Source organism: Anabrus simplex, chromosome 5 (assembly GCF_040414725.1).
Source record: "Anabrus simplex isolate iqAnaSimp1 chromosome 5, ASM4041472v1, whole genome shotgun sequence".
Lineage (NCBI taxonomy): Eukaryota > Metazoa > Arthropoda > Insecta > Orthoptera > Tettigoniidae > Anabrus > Anabrus simplex.
In genome coordinates this window covers 297129736-297144851 of record NC_090269.1, presented here as the reverse complement: position 1 = coordinate 297144851, position 15116 = coordinate 297129736, and the positions used below count along the sequence as shown (strand labels likewise).

At 37.8% G+C, this 15116-nt stretch overlaps 1 protein-coding gene across 1 annotated transcript in view; it reads right to left on the bottom strand.

The window, feature by feature from the left end:
* Positions 1–1326: 1326 nt before the first annotated feature.
* LOC136874502 (F-box/LRR-repeat protein 16) overlaps positions 1327–15116 on the bottom strand; it is a 1254627-nt gene continuing 1240837 nt past the window's right edge. The window contains exons 4-5 of the mRNA XM_068227625.1: positions 7608–7756; positions 1327–2093 (exon numbers count right to left, since the gene is read on the bottom strand). Of these exons, the coding sequence (XP_068083726.1) occupies positions 1945–2093; positions 7608–7756 (298 nt within the window). The 3' untranslated portion in view covers positions 1327–1944. The remainder of the gene's footprint in view (positions 2094–7607; positions 7757–15116) is intronic.

Genomic DNA, 15116 nt, shown 5'->3' with positions numbered 1-15116 from the left:
TTAGGCCTACTATAATAATAATAATAATAATAATAATAATAATAATAATAATAATAATAATAATAATAATAATAATAATAATAATAATAATAATAATAATAATAATAATAATAATCATCATCATCATCATCATCATCATAATTTCGGTTTAACACTGAATGTGTCTCCAGAGATCTTTGTATGCCAATTTCATACAACATGGAGTACTAAATGGACCTTCTCCCACCTCTCAAAAGTTCAATAAGCTTTGCCAGGTAACCTGCAAAATTGGGATTTGGATGCTGACACTCTATCACTGATCCATAGAGAGAGTTATTTCTTCATATGAGAAATAAAAAAGTCTACTTTTAATAATAACTGTCAAAAATTCTATCTACAATGACAAGAATTCTGATTAGTTACAGAATCAAGAAAACTGGTCCCAAATGTTTGTGAATTTACCAACATTTTATTTTGCCAAACCAAGATAGGCATATATTATTTTGTCCCCAAAACCATAAATATCATCACCACTGCCACCACTACCTCTGTCTCTACCAAACCAAACCTCCTAGCATTCAGTCCCTAAAACCTTGTCAATTTACCTTCAATATCTTTTTACTCTTAGGTTTTTCTCATGAAGCTGAGTGAAGCGCATTTCAGTTCAGGTCAAACCTGATCATTTATTTAGTACTCATGTACTTCAACCACCAAATATGGGCAGCAATAGAAGTGATATCCAGGTGTCCTTACATGAGAAGCCTGTCAGAAATGAAATCTACATTAGACCCAGTTATAAATATTAGATTTGAAGCTTACTTTAACTTCTGTAATTTTCAGTTTATGAAATAGTAATATTTTCTGTGAAATGTAAATTATTCTTGTTTTTGGATTGCTATTGTACCAAATGAGTAACTTTCAATCTTTATTTCAAAAGTAAGAGATATATACCGTTCTACATTCTTAGCTTATCTCTGCAATATTTCAGCCTAACCTACTCTAGCCTACATATAACAAACAGAGTATTTAACCTTGTACCAATGCAGGACAAATGCTAGGAAGACGATGATTGCCTGTAGAGTATATGAGCATTATCTAGATGTGAGAATGGTAACTGTTTTGTATATTCATTAGAAAATAAAATGTCTACCATAGATTTCAGTTATATTTTTCTAATTGAAAAAGAAAATTCAGGGTCATTGTATAGGTCTTCAGTTATAAATATCTTTAAAACCCTTTTTTGAAATACAGGTAAATACTGGTCTTGAAACTTACTTGCCCAACCCTGTATTGTCTGAAAGACAGGCTATCATAATAGAATTATGTAAATGAAACACTTTTATGGTTAGGTAACCTACTTCCTATTCTGTTAAAATTATTTGCTGGGAATTCATACCATATTATCTCTTCCTTATTAAGACTAGTAAAATAAAGCATGTTAAGGTTAACTTTGGATGTCTGTTTCAAACAGAAGTGTTCTAAGGGGCCATGTAAGTGCTCTTTCTATTTATTTGGATTATAATGGGAGAAGAATAAAGTGCAAAAAACATTTCACAGAGTGAGACAGCATAATAAAATAAACCTTCAGTCTTTGTAAGAGGCAGGGGTTAATAGCTAACCTCTTCAGTAGAAATAATGACTCTCACTTCAACATGGCCAGCTGAACTGGAATGGTGAAAAATATTAGTAAATCAGCAAATAATAATTATCTAATTGTGTTTGAGGTGTATGCAGAGCATCTGTAAGTTTCTCCAATCTTCTTGAGCAAGTCCATTCTACTTGCAACACATCACAGGCACATCGTTCTGTAATGACCATTATTGTACATAGATGAAGAAATCTTGCCAAGATTGGAAAAAAAAATCAAAACAAACACACTGATTTGTTTATAGTTGATAATAGAACATCACCTTCATCTCTTTCATTACACTTAAAAATAAAGATTTTTCTTCTCTCTTTCTCACATTACTCTATTATAAGACAGCGAGGTAAATGTTCTCTCAGGTATTCAAAGAGTTCCTGCGAAGCACCAGGGCAGTTAGTCAACTCCAGTTCTTGCAGGTGACGTAGCTGTATAAGACTTGAAAGACCGCTAGAAGTCAGCAGTGGGCAGCCTGAAATGAAATTAATTCACAATTAATAACCTTAGAATTTCCAAAGTTCCAATAGGTATCAAAGAAGAGGTACCTAATGGCTTTACTCCAAGGCAGACATAGATTGTTTATTAGGGAGAAATTAACAAACGTCTCTTTGATGGAGCAACCAAGCAAAAATTGGCAGCAATTCATGCTGGGACATGGGGAGTGGGAAAGGTGTGAATTTTTTGTATTTTACCAGTAATGAACAGCTAGAAAATATAATGTCTAACAGTTTTCCTTAAACTGGTAAACTGTTTGCCTATATATAAAAGAGCTTGTTGACTTCCCCAGTATCATTTAAAAGGAGTGAGAAGAACAGTATAACCTTCAAAATGGCTTATACATTCATGCTGTCAAAATATTGAGTTTGTCTAGAAGATTAATTTTGAAGGGAAATATATATTCTGTATGTTTGTAAACCTGAATTGTTTGTAGATTGTTTTCTATGTGCTAAGGTTACCAACACTTCTACAACTTCCTTCTTCCTTAAGTTATTAACCAATCAGAAATTTGTGTATATTAGTTTTGCATGCCTACCCCCTTTCTAACCCAGTGTCACTAAAATCCCACTGATGTGTTTAGCAGCCAAATGGATGGCTACAGCAATACATTACTGGCAGTTCCAATTTGCTGTCCTCTGTACCTGATCTTGGTGGTTTCTTAAGACATTCAAATGTAAACACTGAGTGAGTTGGCTATGAGGTATAGGTTGTGAGTACTGTACCTGTAAGCTTACATTCAGGAGGTAGTAGTTTTGAGCCCTACTCTTAACAGCCCTGTCCCATATTTTGCTATTTTCTCAACAGGCAACTGTTGGAGTGGTATCCTAATTAATATCACATTCATTCGTTTTGCAGGCTTACCCCCTTTCTAACCCAGTGTTACTAAAATCCCACTGATGTTAGTCTGATGTAAAATGATAGCAAAAAAGAAAGGATGCCATCTAGTACCAGTCCTGTACCTGACATTTTTTTAAAATAAGGCATTAAGGCAAGATAATAATGTGGTTCCCCATTTTCATAAAATGTCTTTTAGTGTCTTCTTTATTTTAAGTTATTAAGAAGGAGCTATGCCTTTGTGTTTGCCATTTTCTGCCATTTTGTTTGTGTGATTAATAGTTATTTTTAAGAACAGGCTATAACAATTTAATTACAGATTTTAACCCTTTGATCCTGCAAAGCCAGTGAAGATATTATTTTGATATATTTTTGTGTCTGTATACTACAAACATTTTTTTTAAATGTCAATTTTTTCAGAATTTCAGGTAAATATTTTCTACAGTTTTTCAGGGTGGAAGTCCCATCACGAAAATCCAAGGCTTAAGAAATAAATTACTACAAAAAGAATATACTGGTAACTGCTGTGCATTTATGTAAGAAGTAAATACAGGCAACATTAAATTAACATTGTCGGTAGATGCAGAGTGGGTTGTTGTCTCATAAGCTCTGTACTCTGACCGGCCATCCGAGCAGAGGAGAGGTGGTCATGGCTCTACAGTGGCTCTACGCCTCTGCATTCGGGAGACGGGCCTGGGGCACAGTGCTGCATTTCTCGCCTGGCCTCGCCCGTCGGTTGTCCTGAGAATGGTTTTCCGTGGTTTTCCATTCTCCTACACTAAGGCGAATGCCAGGACAGTTCGTAGTATAGGCCACGGCCGCCTACCCCCTCACCTTCTCCGCACATCTCCTTCACTGTAACAAATCTCCTGGCCTGAGAGACGGCGTAACCGTCTAAGAGGCCCACCTCCCCATTCAGGGGAGGAACGAAAACGTTCCATAATAGTAGTAGTAGTAGTAGTAGTAAATTAACATTCTGTCACTGTTATTTCACACTATATTTAATCAAGTCTCTAATGATATGAAACAACAACCATCAATACAAAATAGTATGTTCTGCTAATGTAAGTAAACTCGTGTCCTCATCCTGAGGTGGTGCAGCTCTTTTCAGGCACACCCCCATTGGAGGTGAGCTGGATGTACCATTTCAACCACATACCAGCCCTCCTGCCATTCTTAAATTCCTGGCAGTACTGGGAATCAAACCAGGGCCCCCGAGGATGGCAGCTAATAACACTAACCGTTACGCTACGGAGGCGGACTTCTGCTAATGAAGCCATACAATATGAAAGTTCTTACACATCAACCTCATGATACTCTGCAAAACAGTTTTTCTTTTCATTAACACAAAGGGAAACCAGGCAATGTGAACACTTAGAATATGGCTTTGTCTCTACATTTTCTTACTATAGGCCCTACTCTTCACAACGATTATGTTTTTCAACAAATGTTGGCCAGTTGATGCTATGTTTTGTGGTTCAGACATTTTTTGGTGTAGAGCCTCCATGGTTCAGGCGGCCGGCCTCTCACTGCTGGGTTCCGTGCTTCAAATCCCGGTCACTCCATGTGAAATTTGTGCTAGACATGATTTTCTCCAGGTACACATGTTTTCCCTATCATCATTCATTCCAGCAACACTCTCCAATTACATTTCATTTTATATATCGTTCATCATATCCCCAGAGGACTGCGACAGGCTTCGGCAGCTGGCACAATTCCCATCCTTGCTGCTAGATGGGCTTCATTCATTCCATCCCTAACCCGGTCAAATGACTGGAAATAGGCTGTGGATTTTCATTTTCACATTTTTCGGTATAGAATAAGCAGACTTTCTGCATTTCTCCCCTTTGGATTGCCCACGAGTATCATCAAATTCAGTAGAATTTCTCTTACTTTTCTGCTGCTTGCATGCGAGTAGTCCAAATTTAACTGACTTTCTGAATTTTAGAACACTAATGACATGTTGGAACATATCTTTGTAAATCACGTACGCAATCACAAATGTGATGTCCATTAGTCCCCAAAAGAAGCGGTGCCACTATTTCCTTGATCATCTGTCAATTGCATATAGTGCACATGGCCTATCTGTGAAGATATATATATATATATATCTATTGGTCTACATTTACATCAGGGCATGGAACTTCCATTGAAGAGCCATCATGTGTCTTCCTTTTCACAATACTTTTCTTAATTCCTGACAGGAATCTCAAGTCCCTCTCGAAAGAAAAAGGTTAAATCAGTTCAGTAGCTTAAAATATTATCTGCATCAAACTCTTCCTATCATCATTTAATAACACTAATATAAAACTAAAGCACTCACTTGGAAACCAATCGAGTTAAGAAAGTCCATTCTTGTGCGCTGCAACTATCTGTATATTAAAAAAATTTATGAAAACTAAAGTCAGTCCAGCCATTCTATCCCATTGATTTCCTTCATTTTTTATAAACTCTAAGGTATTCATGCACAGATTTGTCATCAGGTATTATAAATCACTTAACTTCCGCCTTCCTCAAATTATTTGATTTTTCAATTTTTTGTCTTTTTGAAGCAATCATATCATTGGTTCTAATTGAGGTACGGAGTTTGTTTTGGCCTAAGAACACTCAATGGATCATGCTCTTTCATTTCAGCTTTTAACTATTCCAATTGGTTGATTCTGAGGAAAGTTATGAGTGCACATTCAATTGGATGTCTCATTTTGTCAACATTTTTTCTCATTGAAGCAATCATATCCTTCGTTCTAATTGAGGTACGCAGTTCATTTTGGTCTAAAAATGCTCAGTGGATCAAGTGCTTTCTTTTGAGGCAATAACTACTTAAATTGGTAGATTCTGAGAAAAGTTATGAGTACATTTGTCTCCATGACAAAGATCTTTGAAGGACTTTTTAACAGTTTGGCACGTAGTGTTGTTCCAAGGTTGTGTGATGTATTTTCAAGTGTTTTGTTGACATAATATTACATTCTATTACCACAGCAGATCATGTGCTTTATTTCATTAACTCAAAACTTTGCAAATACATCCGTGTATCCGTGAGGATAATAACGAACAACACCATACTTTGTGCATTGCGGGAGGAGCCAGTGGGAAACTGCTAGTCTTTGATTAAATCACTTCCTGCTAATCTGGTTTGCATTCTGATGCTATTTGTTGCAGCTCTTTGGAAATAGTTGTTATACAACTGCCTTCAATGTGCATAATGGATCTAATTACAGTATTTGTATTCAACACACAAATGTGCATTAAGTTTAACAGTATTCCAGCAGAGTTTGTTCTCTTGGTACATTTGCTAAAATGATGACGTTTGCATGGGCTTTTACATAAAATAATAACACACGCATACTCCTTCATGCTAACCCGACCGGTTGCAAACTTTATGATGAAAGAAGTGTTCTGCCAACTGGTTCAAGGCACTTCTCATATCATTATTTGATCCAGTCCAATTTTAATTGAGCATAGCATCTGTTGAGTAAAAGTCTAGGTCAAGAACAAGGAAGAGATACTGACATAACCCATAAGGGAATGCACATACAGGTTTCCATCAGATTTGCTTTAGGAAAATTAAGCACACTGTTTAAGACTTAGAACAAGAAAAAGAAATACAAAATAGTGTACCGAAACCCTTGAGAACAAAAATCAAGATCTGAAAATAATACCACAGATGATGGAGAAAGGCCTACTGAATCCATCACTAGATATAACACTTCTTCAAGGAAACACAGATTCAAAAATCACCTATAACAGGCAAGATAAAAAACAATTGAAAAACAAAATATACATGGTTAGCCATCAGGCATGGAAGTTCACTGTACTAAAAAAAGAACAGAGCAATCAGTTATGGTTTTTCCTCTAGGACACAGCCTTCCTGATTTGTAACAGCGTCAATAATTGTAGCATGTAATATCATTAAAATAAACATGAACTGCACAAATACCAGTTCATTGGGTCAGCATATATCATTGCATCACTGCCTTGGTATTTTGGAGAGGGAAAAGGATTTTTTCTCTTACGGTACCATTTAACTTGCAGTAATGATTTATGAGGATTCAAGCAGATGAATTCACAAGCAATTGAGTGACTTGGCTGCACAGTATGGGTTGTGTAATTGTAAGCTTGTATTGGGAGATTGTTGGGACTGAACCCCATTGTCAGTGGCTCTGAAGATAGTTTTCCTTGGTTTCAATTTTCATACCAGGTAAATGTGGGCCATACATTCCCAGTCTTTGCCCCTTCCTCTGCCATCAGCACGAAAAGCTATTAGAATTAACACCTTGTAAGGAGATATGAAAGTTTTTTTTTGCTAGTTGCTTTACGTTGCACCGACACAGATAGGTCTTATGGTGACAATGGGACAGGAAAGGGCTAGGAGTGGGAAGGAAGCGCCGTGGCCTTAATTAAGGTACAGCCCCAGCATTTGCCTGGTGTGAAAATGGGAAACCACGGAAAAACATTTTCAGGGCTGCCGACAGTGGGATTCGAACCTACTATCTCTCGAATACTGGATACTGGCCGCACTTAAGAGATATGAAAGGAAAGAGAATCTGTTTCATGTTTTGCATGGAAGAATTACAATTCTACAGCCAAGAATCTGCAAAGTAGGATTGCAGGTGATAAAATTACTAACATTTTAGTAGATGTTACAGAATCTTACCTGCCAAGGACAGCACCTGGAGGTTACGCATTCCGCATAGATGCTGCAGCCCAAAGTCTCGAACCTGAGAGCACCAACGCAGGAAGAGTGCTGATAATGATAACATTGTCGAGATATAGCCCACGCCTATATCAGTGATGTGCACACATCTGGAAAATAATTCACATTTAATTAGGTTTATGATAAAATACTGAATATGCAAGATGAAGAACAAAACTGAAGAAAATAAAGAAAAGAGATTAGTAAAAGGGGAGATAGAAAAGAGGCATATTCATATTGTTACACATACATTTATTGGATAATATGACTCATGAATGGGTGAAGGCTAGATGAATTAATAAATTAATGATTGGGGCAATACTTGAAATACTGCAAATAGGCTAGAGAAGGGAATGTTGTTTAATACTTATTGATAAGTTGATATAGGACAGTTCTTGTTATATATCAGTATTACTGAGGTATTAATGGACTTATATGTATAAAGGTGAAAAATAAGGAATATGACATTATTATGGCATTTCCGAAGAAACCCCCCATAAGAAAGAACAACAGATGTTCTGCTGCATTTTACAACCTTGATCTGATACCCTCAGCTATCTATTTGCTTGATAAACTGAAGGTATTTATTTAAAGAGTTTGAAGATGATGTGTTCCTTGTGATAACGCATCCACAAGTATTAATATACGATTTCTTCTCCTGTTTTTGCTAACCTCTACAGGCTATTTAAGAATACATGCCACAACAGTTTTTCCAGTCAATATGAAGAAAATGTTGGTGTAAAAAATCTTCAGTGACACTCATCAGTGGAAAAGACTTTATGCCAATTTTAAGCTCACCACTGAATCTAATATTGGGCCCATTTGTACCAAGCCTTGTGATGTTTAGGTGTGAGAGCTGGGCTTCACTATGGATGTCGAGAGTGAAGTTGTCCCTCGTGCAACCTGTTTCTCATAGTTCAAGTTGAGACGTGGTGACTTGTCACTACCAGAAGGGAATGTTGTTTAATACTTATTGATACGTTGATATAGGGCAGTTCTTGTTATATATCAGTATTACTGAGGTATAAATGGACTTATATGTATAAAGATGAAAAATAAGGAATATGACATTATTATGGCATTTCCGAAGAAACCCCCCATAAGAAAGAACAACAGATGTTCTGCTGCATTTTACAACCTTGATCTGATACCCTCAGCTATCTTATTCAGTATGGTTGCATTGCGTTCAGGGTTCTCTGAGATGAAATTCAAAGGCAACAATCATCGGCTGCAGTCATAGCCCTTGGACAACCTGTACGAGGCAAGTCATCAACTGTTCCTGTCTCCCTGTACTGCTTCCAAGTTCGAACTGCATCACTTTGATTACGGTCCACACGTCAAGAAACTGCCCTTGTTGACCTTCCTTTTTGACATAATGTGATTCAACGTTTTATTATAATTTTGGATCCACCTTATTGTCAATACGGACAAACAATGAAGTTTATTAATTTAAATAATGTGATTATGCGTACACGTTCACATGCCAACTTTGTATGTTTTGCCATCCTAGATGCTCACTGCGCTCCTTAGAACACACCTCGAATGCTTCCACACTACTGCTACAACCAGCTGAAGTACTGACTCCTATTTGAGCGTGGCGTTCTGCTTTGGGTTGGGGTACGTGCAGTTGTATGTTTACTACAAACATCCTAAGGGAGATCTTTCTGGTCTGCATAGGATAGGTCACAATATCAACACAGTTAAATGACACACGGGAGTGATATAAAATATTATGTTCGGTGCGACGTAAAGCCCATAGCAAAAAAAAAAATAAAAATATTATGTTGCATGTAATATAATATGATTAGGCATTAATCAAAATTAGGGTGCCAGTTAATGGAACATTAAAAACAGAGCAAAATTCTCACTCATTCACTCACTCACTCACTCACTCACTCTCTAATTCGATGGTGTTCACATGCGTCGGCCTCGAGTAGTTAGATTTATGAGCACTTGAAATAATTTCTGAGGGCCAGAATTCCGGTACTTTGGCGTCTCCGAAAACCGTACAAGTATTTGTGGGAAGTAAAATTATTATTATTATTATTATTATTATTATTATTATTATTATTATTATTATTATTATTATCATCATCATCATCATCTCTTTCCAGGGCCTCTAAATTTGGAAGGATAGAGTAGTGGTCACGGAACTCCAACTAAATGAGGCACTGTTTCTCTTTAATTGTACAAGTCTTATCTTTCCTGTCCGACTCCGTAGGTTTACTCTTGCCCCCCTCCTAACGGGACCGCGTAAAGGCGCCGGTAGTCATTCTTATCACACTTTCCGTGGATTCTCCTTCTAATGTAGACCTACGTTCCTCGACAACGGGTACATGGAAATAAAAATTTCAAGGCGCTTTTAGTGTTTGGGTAGAACGCGTATATTGCCGAGAGTATTTGGCTAACGATTATGTTTAATATCTCAATTGACAGGGAAAAGAGGAAGCTACCTGTTAAAAAAATGAAAATCTGAAACATAGCTTTCGTGACCACCACCGCAATGCCGGGACACTCAAGGGATGAAGAAAAGAAGACGACCTTAGCCCCAACAATACTGCAGGTTTGGCTAGTCCTTTCTCCGCAAACGGAGGCTTGGCAGCGGGGAACACTCGCAGCTGGACAGTGGGACTTATCCTGTAGTCCCTAATCCCAGACGCCACTGGACCCGCGCACGGAATCCCGCAGTGCCAAGAAGGCTGATCCCCATAACAAACGAACATTGCAGGAAAATGAGCATGACACTTTCTTCTCACTAACATAACCTGGAAACTTTCAGCCACATCCTTGCATATTCTATCAACAAAACGTCAAGTTTTACATGTAGGCACCTTTCTATTTCCGCCCATGTGGTTTTCTCCTGACCCTTATTACCCGATTATACCGCTATTGATACCAATCACCACATCTGGCTTGGTAATATGCTGAACATGCGGACAGGCAGATACTCCTATAGTATCAAAATCCCAATCCTCCCTGCTATATTTTTCTTCTTAGAACTAATAGCACGTCGGAGATTAGAGTCGATCGCCACGCGGGGGAGCGGACTTCGCGCGCTCAATTGGAGGTTAGCTGTCGTTGTGAATACATCGTGGTCAGTTTTATAGAAAAAGAAATGTAATAATGGAAAAGAAACATTGACGTCACACGCGAACTTATATTTGCCTTTTATTTCTAATAAGAACGTCTCCGAAACCCTCAAAACCCTGCGGCCGTTACAATAATGACAGCCTACCGCCAGTTTTTTTCGTTAGTCGATATCTTTACTCTTCGAAGGTTCTAAATCTTGTCCACTTCCTACGGAAGTATTAAGCGTAGCTGATAATCTAGTTGTTTTGCCCCTTTAAACAATAATCACCTCTCTCTATCATTGATACAATTACCCAGCCCTGTCCGATTCGTTGGCTGAACGGTCAGCGTACAGGCCTTCGGTTCTGAGGGTCCTGGGTTAGATTCCAGGCCAGGCCAGGGATTTTAACCTACTACAATAACACGCAGTTACCTACACATGGCAGATGCCGCCCACCCTCATCGGAAGGTCTGCCTTACAAGGGCTGCAGTCGGCTAGAAATAGCCACACGAAATTAAATTACCCAGCCCTGATAAAGTTTATAAAATTAATGCTAGAATAGTGTGTACTACAGTACATTTCAATTCATATAACTCCAAAATACCTTAATTTACATACAACACATTACACTGCCATAGTATTGGCGTCAGGAAGGACAATCTGCCATAAAACTAGGCTTAATCCTCACGTGCAAACCCAATCAAATTGGGAAAAAGTCCAGGAAGAAGAAGTTTAATCTAAGGTAGGGGACCGATTGCGTACGGTAGCGCAGATGGATGTAGTAATTGCCGTATTTAAAGTAATGCGAAATGGCAGTTTCTACACTCTGGTCTAAATTCTTTCCTATCCTGTACATGAACCGGCAATAATAATAGAAAAAGGAGATTTAAAGATGAGAAAGAACTGTAAATATCTGTATACGATGCTAACTAACCCAATGATTGTACGATTACCATTACCAGTGTTACGGAATTACTGTCCACCCAGCCATGTTTATACTTATTAACTCCAATGTGCTCGTTTCCACTACACTGACTTGTTTATTGTCATCAAATATCCTTGTGAACAATTTCGATAAATGACTGTTAGTACGTTATTACATTACTTTTGAATAGTATATTTGTCAGCAGGGGTGTAGCCAAGGGGGAGTTACCGGTGGTTAGAACCTCCCTCCCGTGGAAATTTTACTAAAGAAACTAAACGGAAACTGAAAATAAACAAGTGAAAGTCGACTGGAAGTGTTGGCTCTTTTGAACATTCACAGTGTACATAATTGAATCGTTTATTTCAGAAACCACCTAAGTGACACTTTTATCAAAATTGAGTTTTTGACAGGATTGTACTATTCGGAGATAAATACATTGTTTTTAGCAGAAACAAACCATATTCCATACAAGCAATGCTGTTAGGCAGCTGGGTAAATAATGCGTTTATTTCAGAAAGAACCTAAGAACCTGTTTTGTGACTCACACAGAAACACACAGTTGTGCGTTTCTTATTGAATCTTTGTGACAGAGGTCAGTTTGAGACGATTACGCATAACTTCCCTGTCCGTGGCCACTCTTTTTCGCCTTGTGACAGTGATTTTGGAAGTATTAAACGGCTCTCTAGGAAGGTGGTCAGAATTTATACTCCAGATGAGTATGCTGAGCAAGGCAAATGTGTCTGGCGTTTTACCGTTTATCATCTTACCTCGGACGATGTCTTAGGTTTTAAACATTGGTGGCCTATATCGTACAGGAAAATAACAAACTCTAATGGAACATCAGGCAGGGAAGTAGCACGAGAACGTAAGAAGCCATTCAAGGTTTCTAGTTACAAACAGTTTCTGTACTATAAAGATACTTCAGGACAAGTTGTGGCAAAGGCGTTTATTGGAGGATTTTCATCTACTTTCGCACAACTGAAAACTGACAGCCCACCTGAGTTACCTTTCGAGAAGGGAAAGGTAAGTTGATTACAATAATATTATTAAAGGGACATAAAATTATTGAGCAAGTAAAAACATTTTGTGGCCTATAATAATTTAAAACTTTTAATGGGTTCTGCACAACGCAATTTTTTATTTTAGGTTCCACTCAACAAAAAAGAAAGTAGAAGACTTGACAAAATGAATGGACTACACCGTTGGTTATGAAGACTTTTATGACAGCATCATTCAGTGGCCAACAACTGAGAGAAAACCTGCTGGGGATATGCCAGAGGCTGAATAAAGCCATAAAGGGTTTTACTGTTCCAATTTGTATTTTGTGGTTCATTAACTGATGTCTATTCAATTTTGTATGAATAGAACAGTGTTATTTACGTAACCTTTCATCTTAAAACTTGCACAGGTTAATCAATTTGCTGTTTTTTAAATAATTGCTACAAAAGTGAACAGGAAAAGTTGTTTATTTCAGAAACAACCTAAGTGCAATGTTTTTAAAAAAATATTTGTGGCATTTAAAAATGTTTAAAACTTATTTCTTATTTACTACACTTTTCTAGCACATTAAAGTTTAATTTAAAAAAATTAGAAGGAGATCAGACTTCAACTTATGCTCCCACACAGTTTTTTTCATTTTCCCAGCAGTTTGAAAAAGTGCACTTAGGTGGTTTCTGCAATTAGCGATTCAATTGTAAAACTAACAGATCTCATGGATCTATTTTCTAAGAGCCTCGAAAGTTGTATTTTTATAATCTGAACATACCATTCCCTGTAAAGCTGTTGACAATGATCGTATTGTTTTCGTTCTGTACTTTAATGTAAGATTTTGTAGTGTACTGCAATCTGTATGAAAAATTCACAGCCAGTCATTCGACCGGGTCAGGAATGGAATGATTGAAGACCCCATCTAGCGGCGAGGATAGGAATTGTGCCGGCTGCCGAAGCCTGTCGCACTCCTCTGAGGCAATGATTAATGAATGACAAATGAAATAATATTGGAGAGTGATGCTGGAATTAAAGATGACAGGGAAAAACGGAGTACCCGGAGAAAAACCTGTCCCGCCTTCGCTTTGTCCAGCACAAACCTCACATGGAATGACAAGGATTTGATCCACGAAACCCAGCGGTGAGAGGCCGGCGCCCTGCCGCCTGAGCAACGGAGGCTCTACTGCAATCTGTATATCAACATAATTCACTTCTACCAGTGTCTTTAAAAAGACACTCATGTATGCGCTCACCACACACTCACAAGCACCTTCATTATGTTCTATCATAATTTTATAACTATAACCCCCCACTACCATCGGTGGTCCCGCAGGAGTTCTTTAATGTGCCAGTACATCTAGCGACACACGGCCGACCTATTTGAGCACCTTCAAATACCACCGGCCTGAGCCAGAATCGAACCTGTCCAGTTGGGCTCTACCGTCCGAGCCACTCAGCCCAGCACTCATATTTATGTTTGAGTGAGCAGATATATGTTCTTCATAAAATCTTGCTTCTATTATAACTGGTAATCTTCTCTTTATCTATGCAGAGTCGTGAAAATGGTCCAAGAATGCAACACGTGTATATAAAGCAGGTATAATGTTCCATGATGTCAATGGAAAAAAATAAAACGTAAAAAAAATAATGTCACAAAAGAAAGAAAGTAAACTTTTTAAGTCTATGGTAATAAATCAGTATGAATGGCAACAATAGGGAGTAGGATGGGTTCTGAAACAGGAAAGGAATTCTTCTGAACGATTTATTGTTTAGCGATCCCCTAATGTGGCTACGGGGTAGTGGCTCTGCACAGGAGTGACGAACTACCCAAAACAGCATAAATAAATAAAGACTGGAGGATTGCGGCATACCATTGCGCCGTGACGTAGAATGATCTGCAACTCTTTGGATGGTTTAGTTCAGCGGGTTGCATACCACATGGAACTGAATACGCCCTGCATCGAAACTTCGGCTTTGAGTTCTAATGTAGGACAATTTTAGTTAATTTAACTGTTGTATCGCTTTGATTTTCATAAGTATACTAACAATATTACTATCAGTGTCATAGACTATGCGATACAATAAACAAACATGTCAGAATAAATTAACGCTTCGTCTGCATATTATAGGATATTATACGGTATACTAATTCCGGAGCAGATTTTACAACATTTCACAGTATTACGGTTCGGGAGTTTTAGTAACCGAAGGATACAGAAGAAGAATGATACCATGAAATTTCACTACAAGTTCTTAAAGGTAGAACTGATCTCTCAGATTTCCTAGCACTTAAACTTTCACTATCTAAGCATTAAATGAAGAAACGGAAAAGGGCTGAACACTCCCGTATAACAATTCTTCTCTCCACATAACACTATCTGTTATTTCAGTGTAAGCCCTAGTACATATAAATGACTCACTGGACTTCATTTCGCCTATTAAAATCTTTCTAATCGATTTCACAGTACCTGCAAATAACAGACAAATA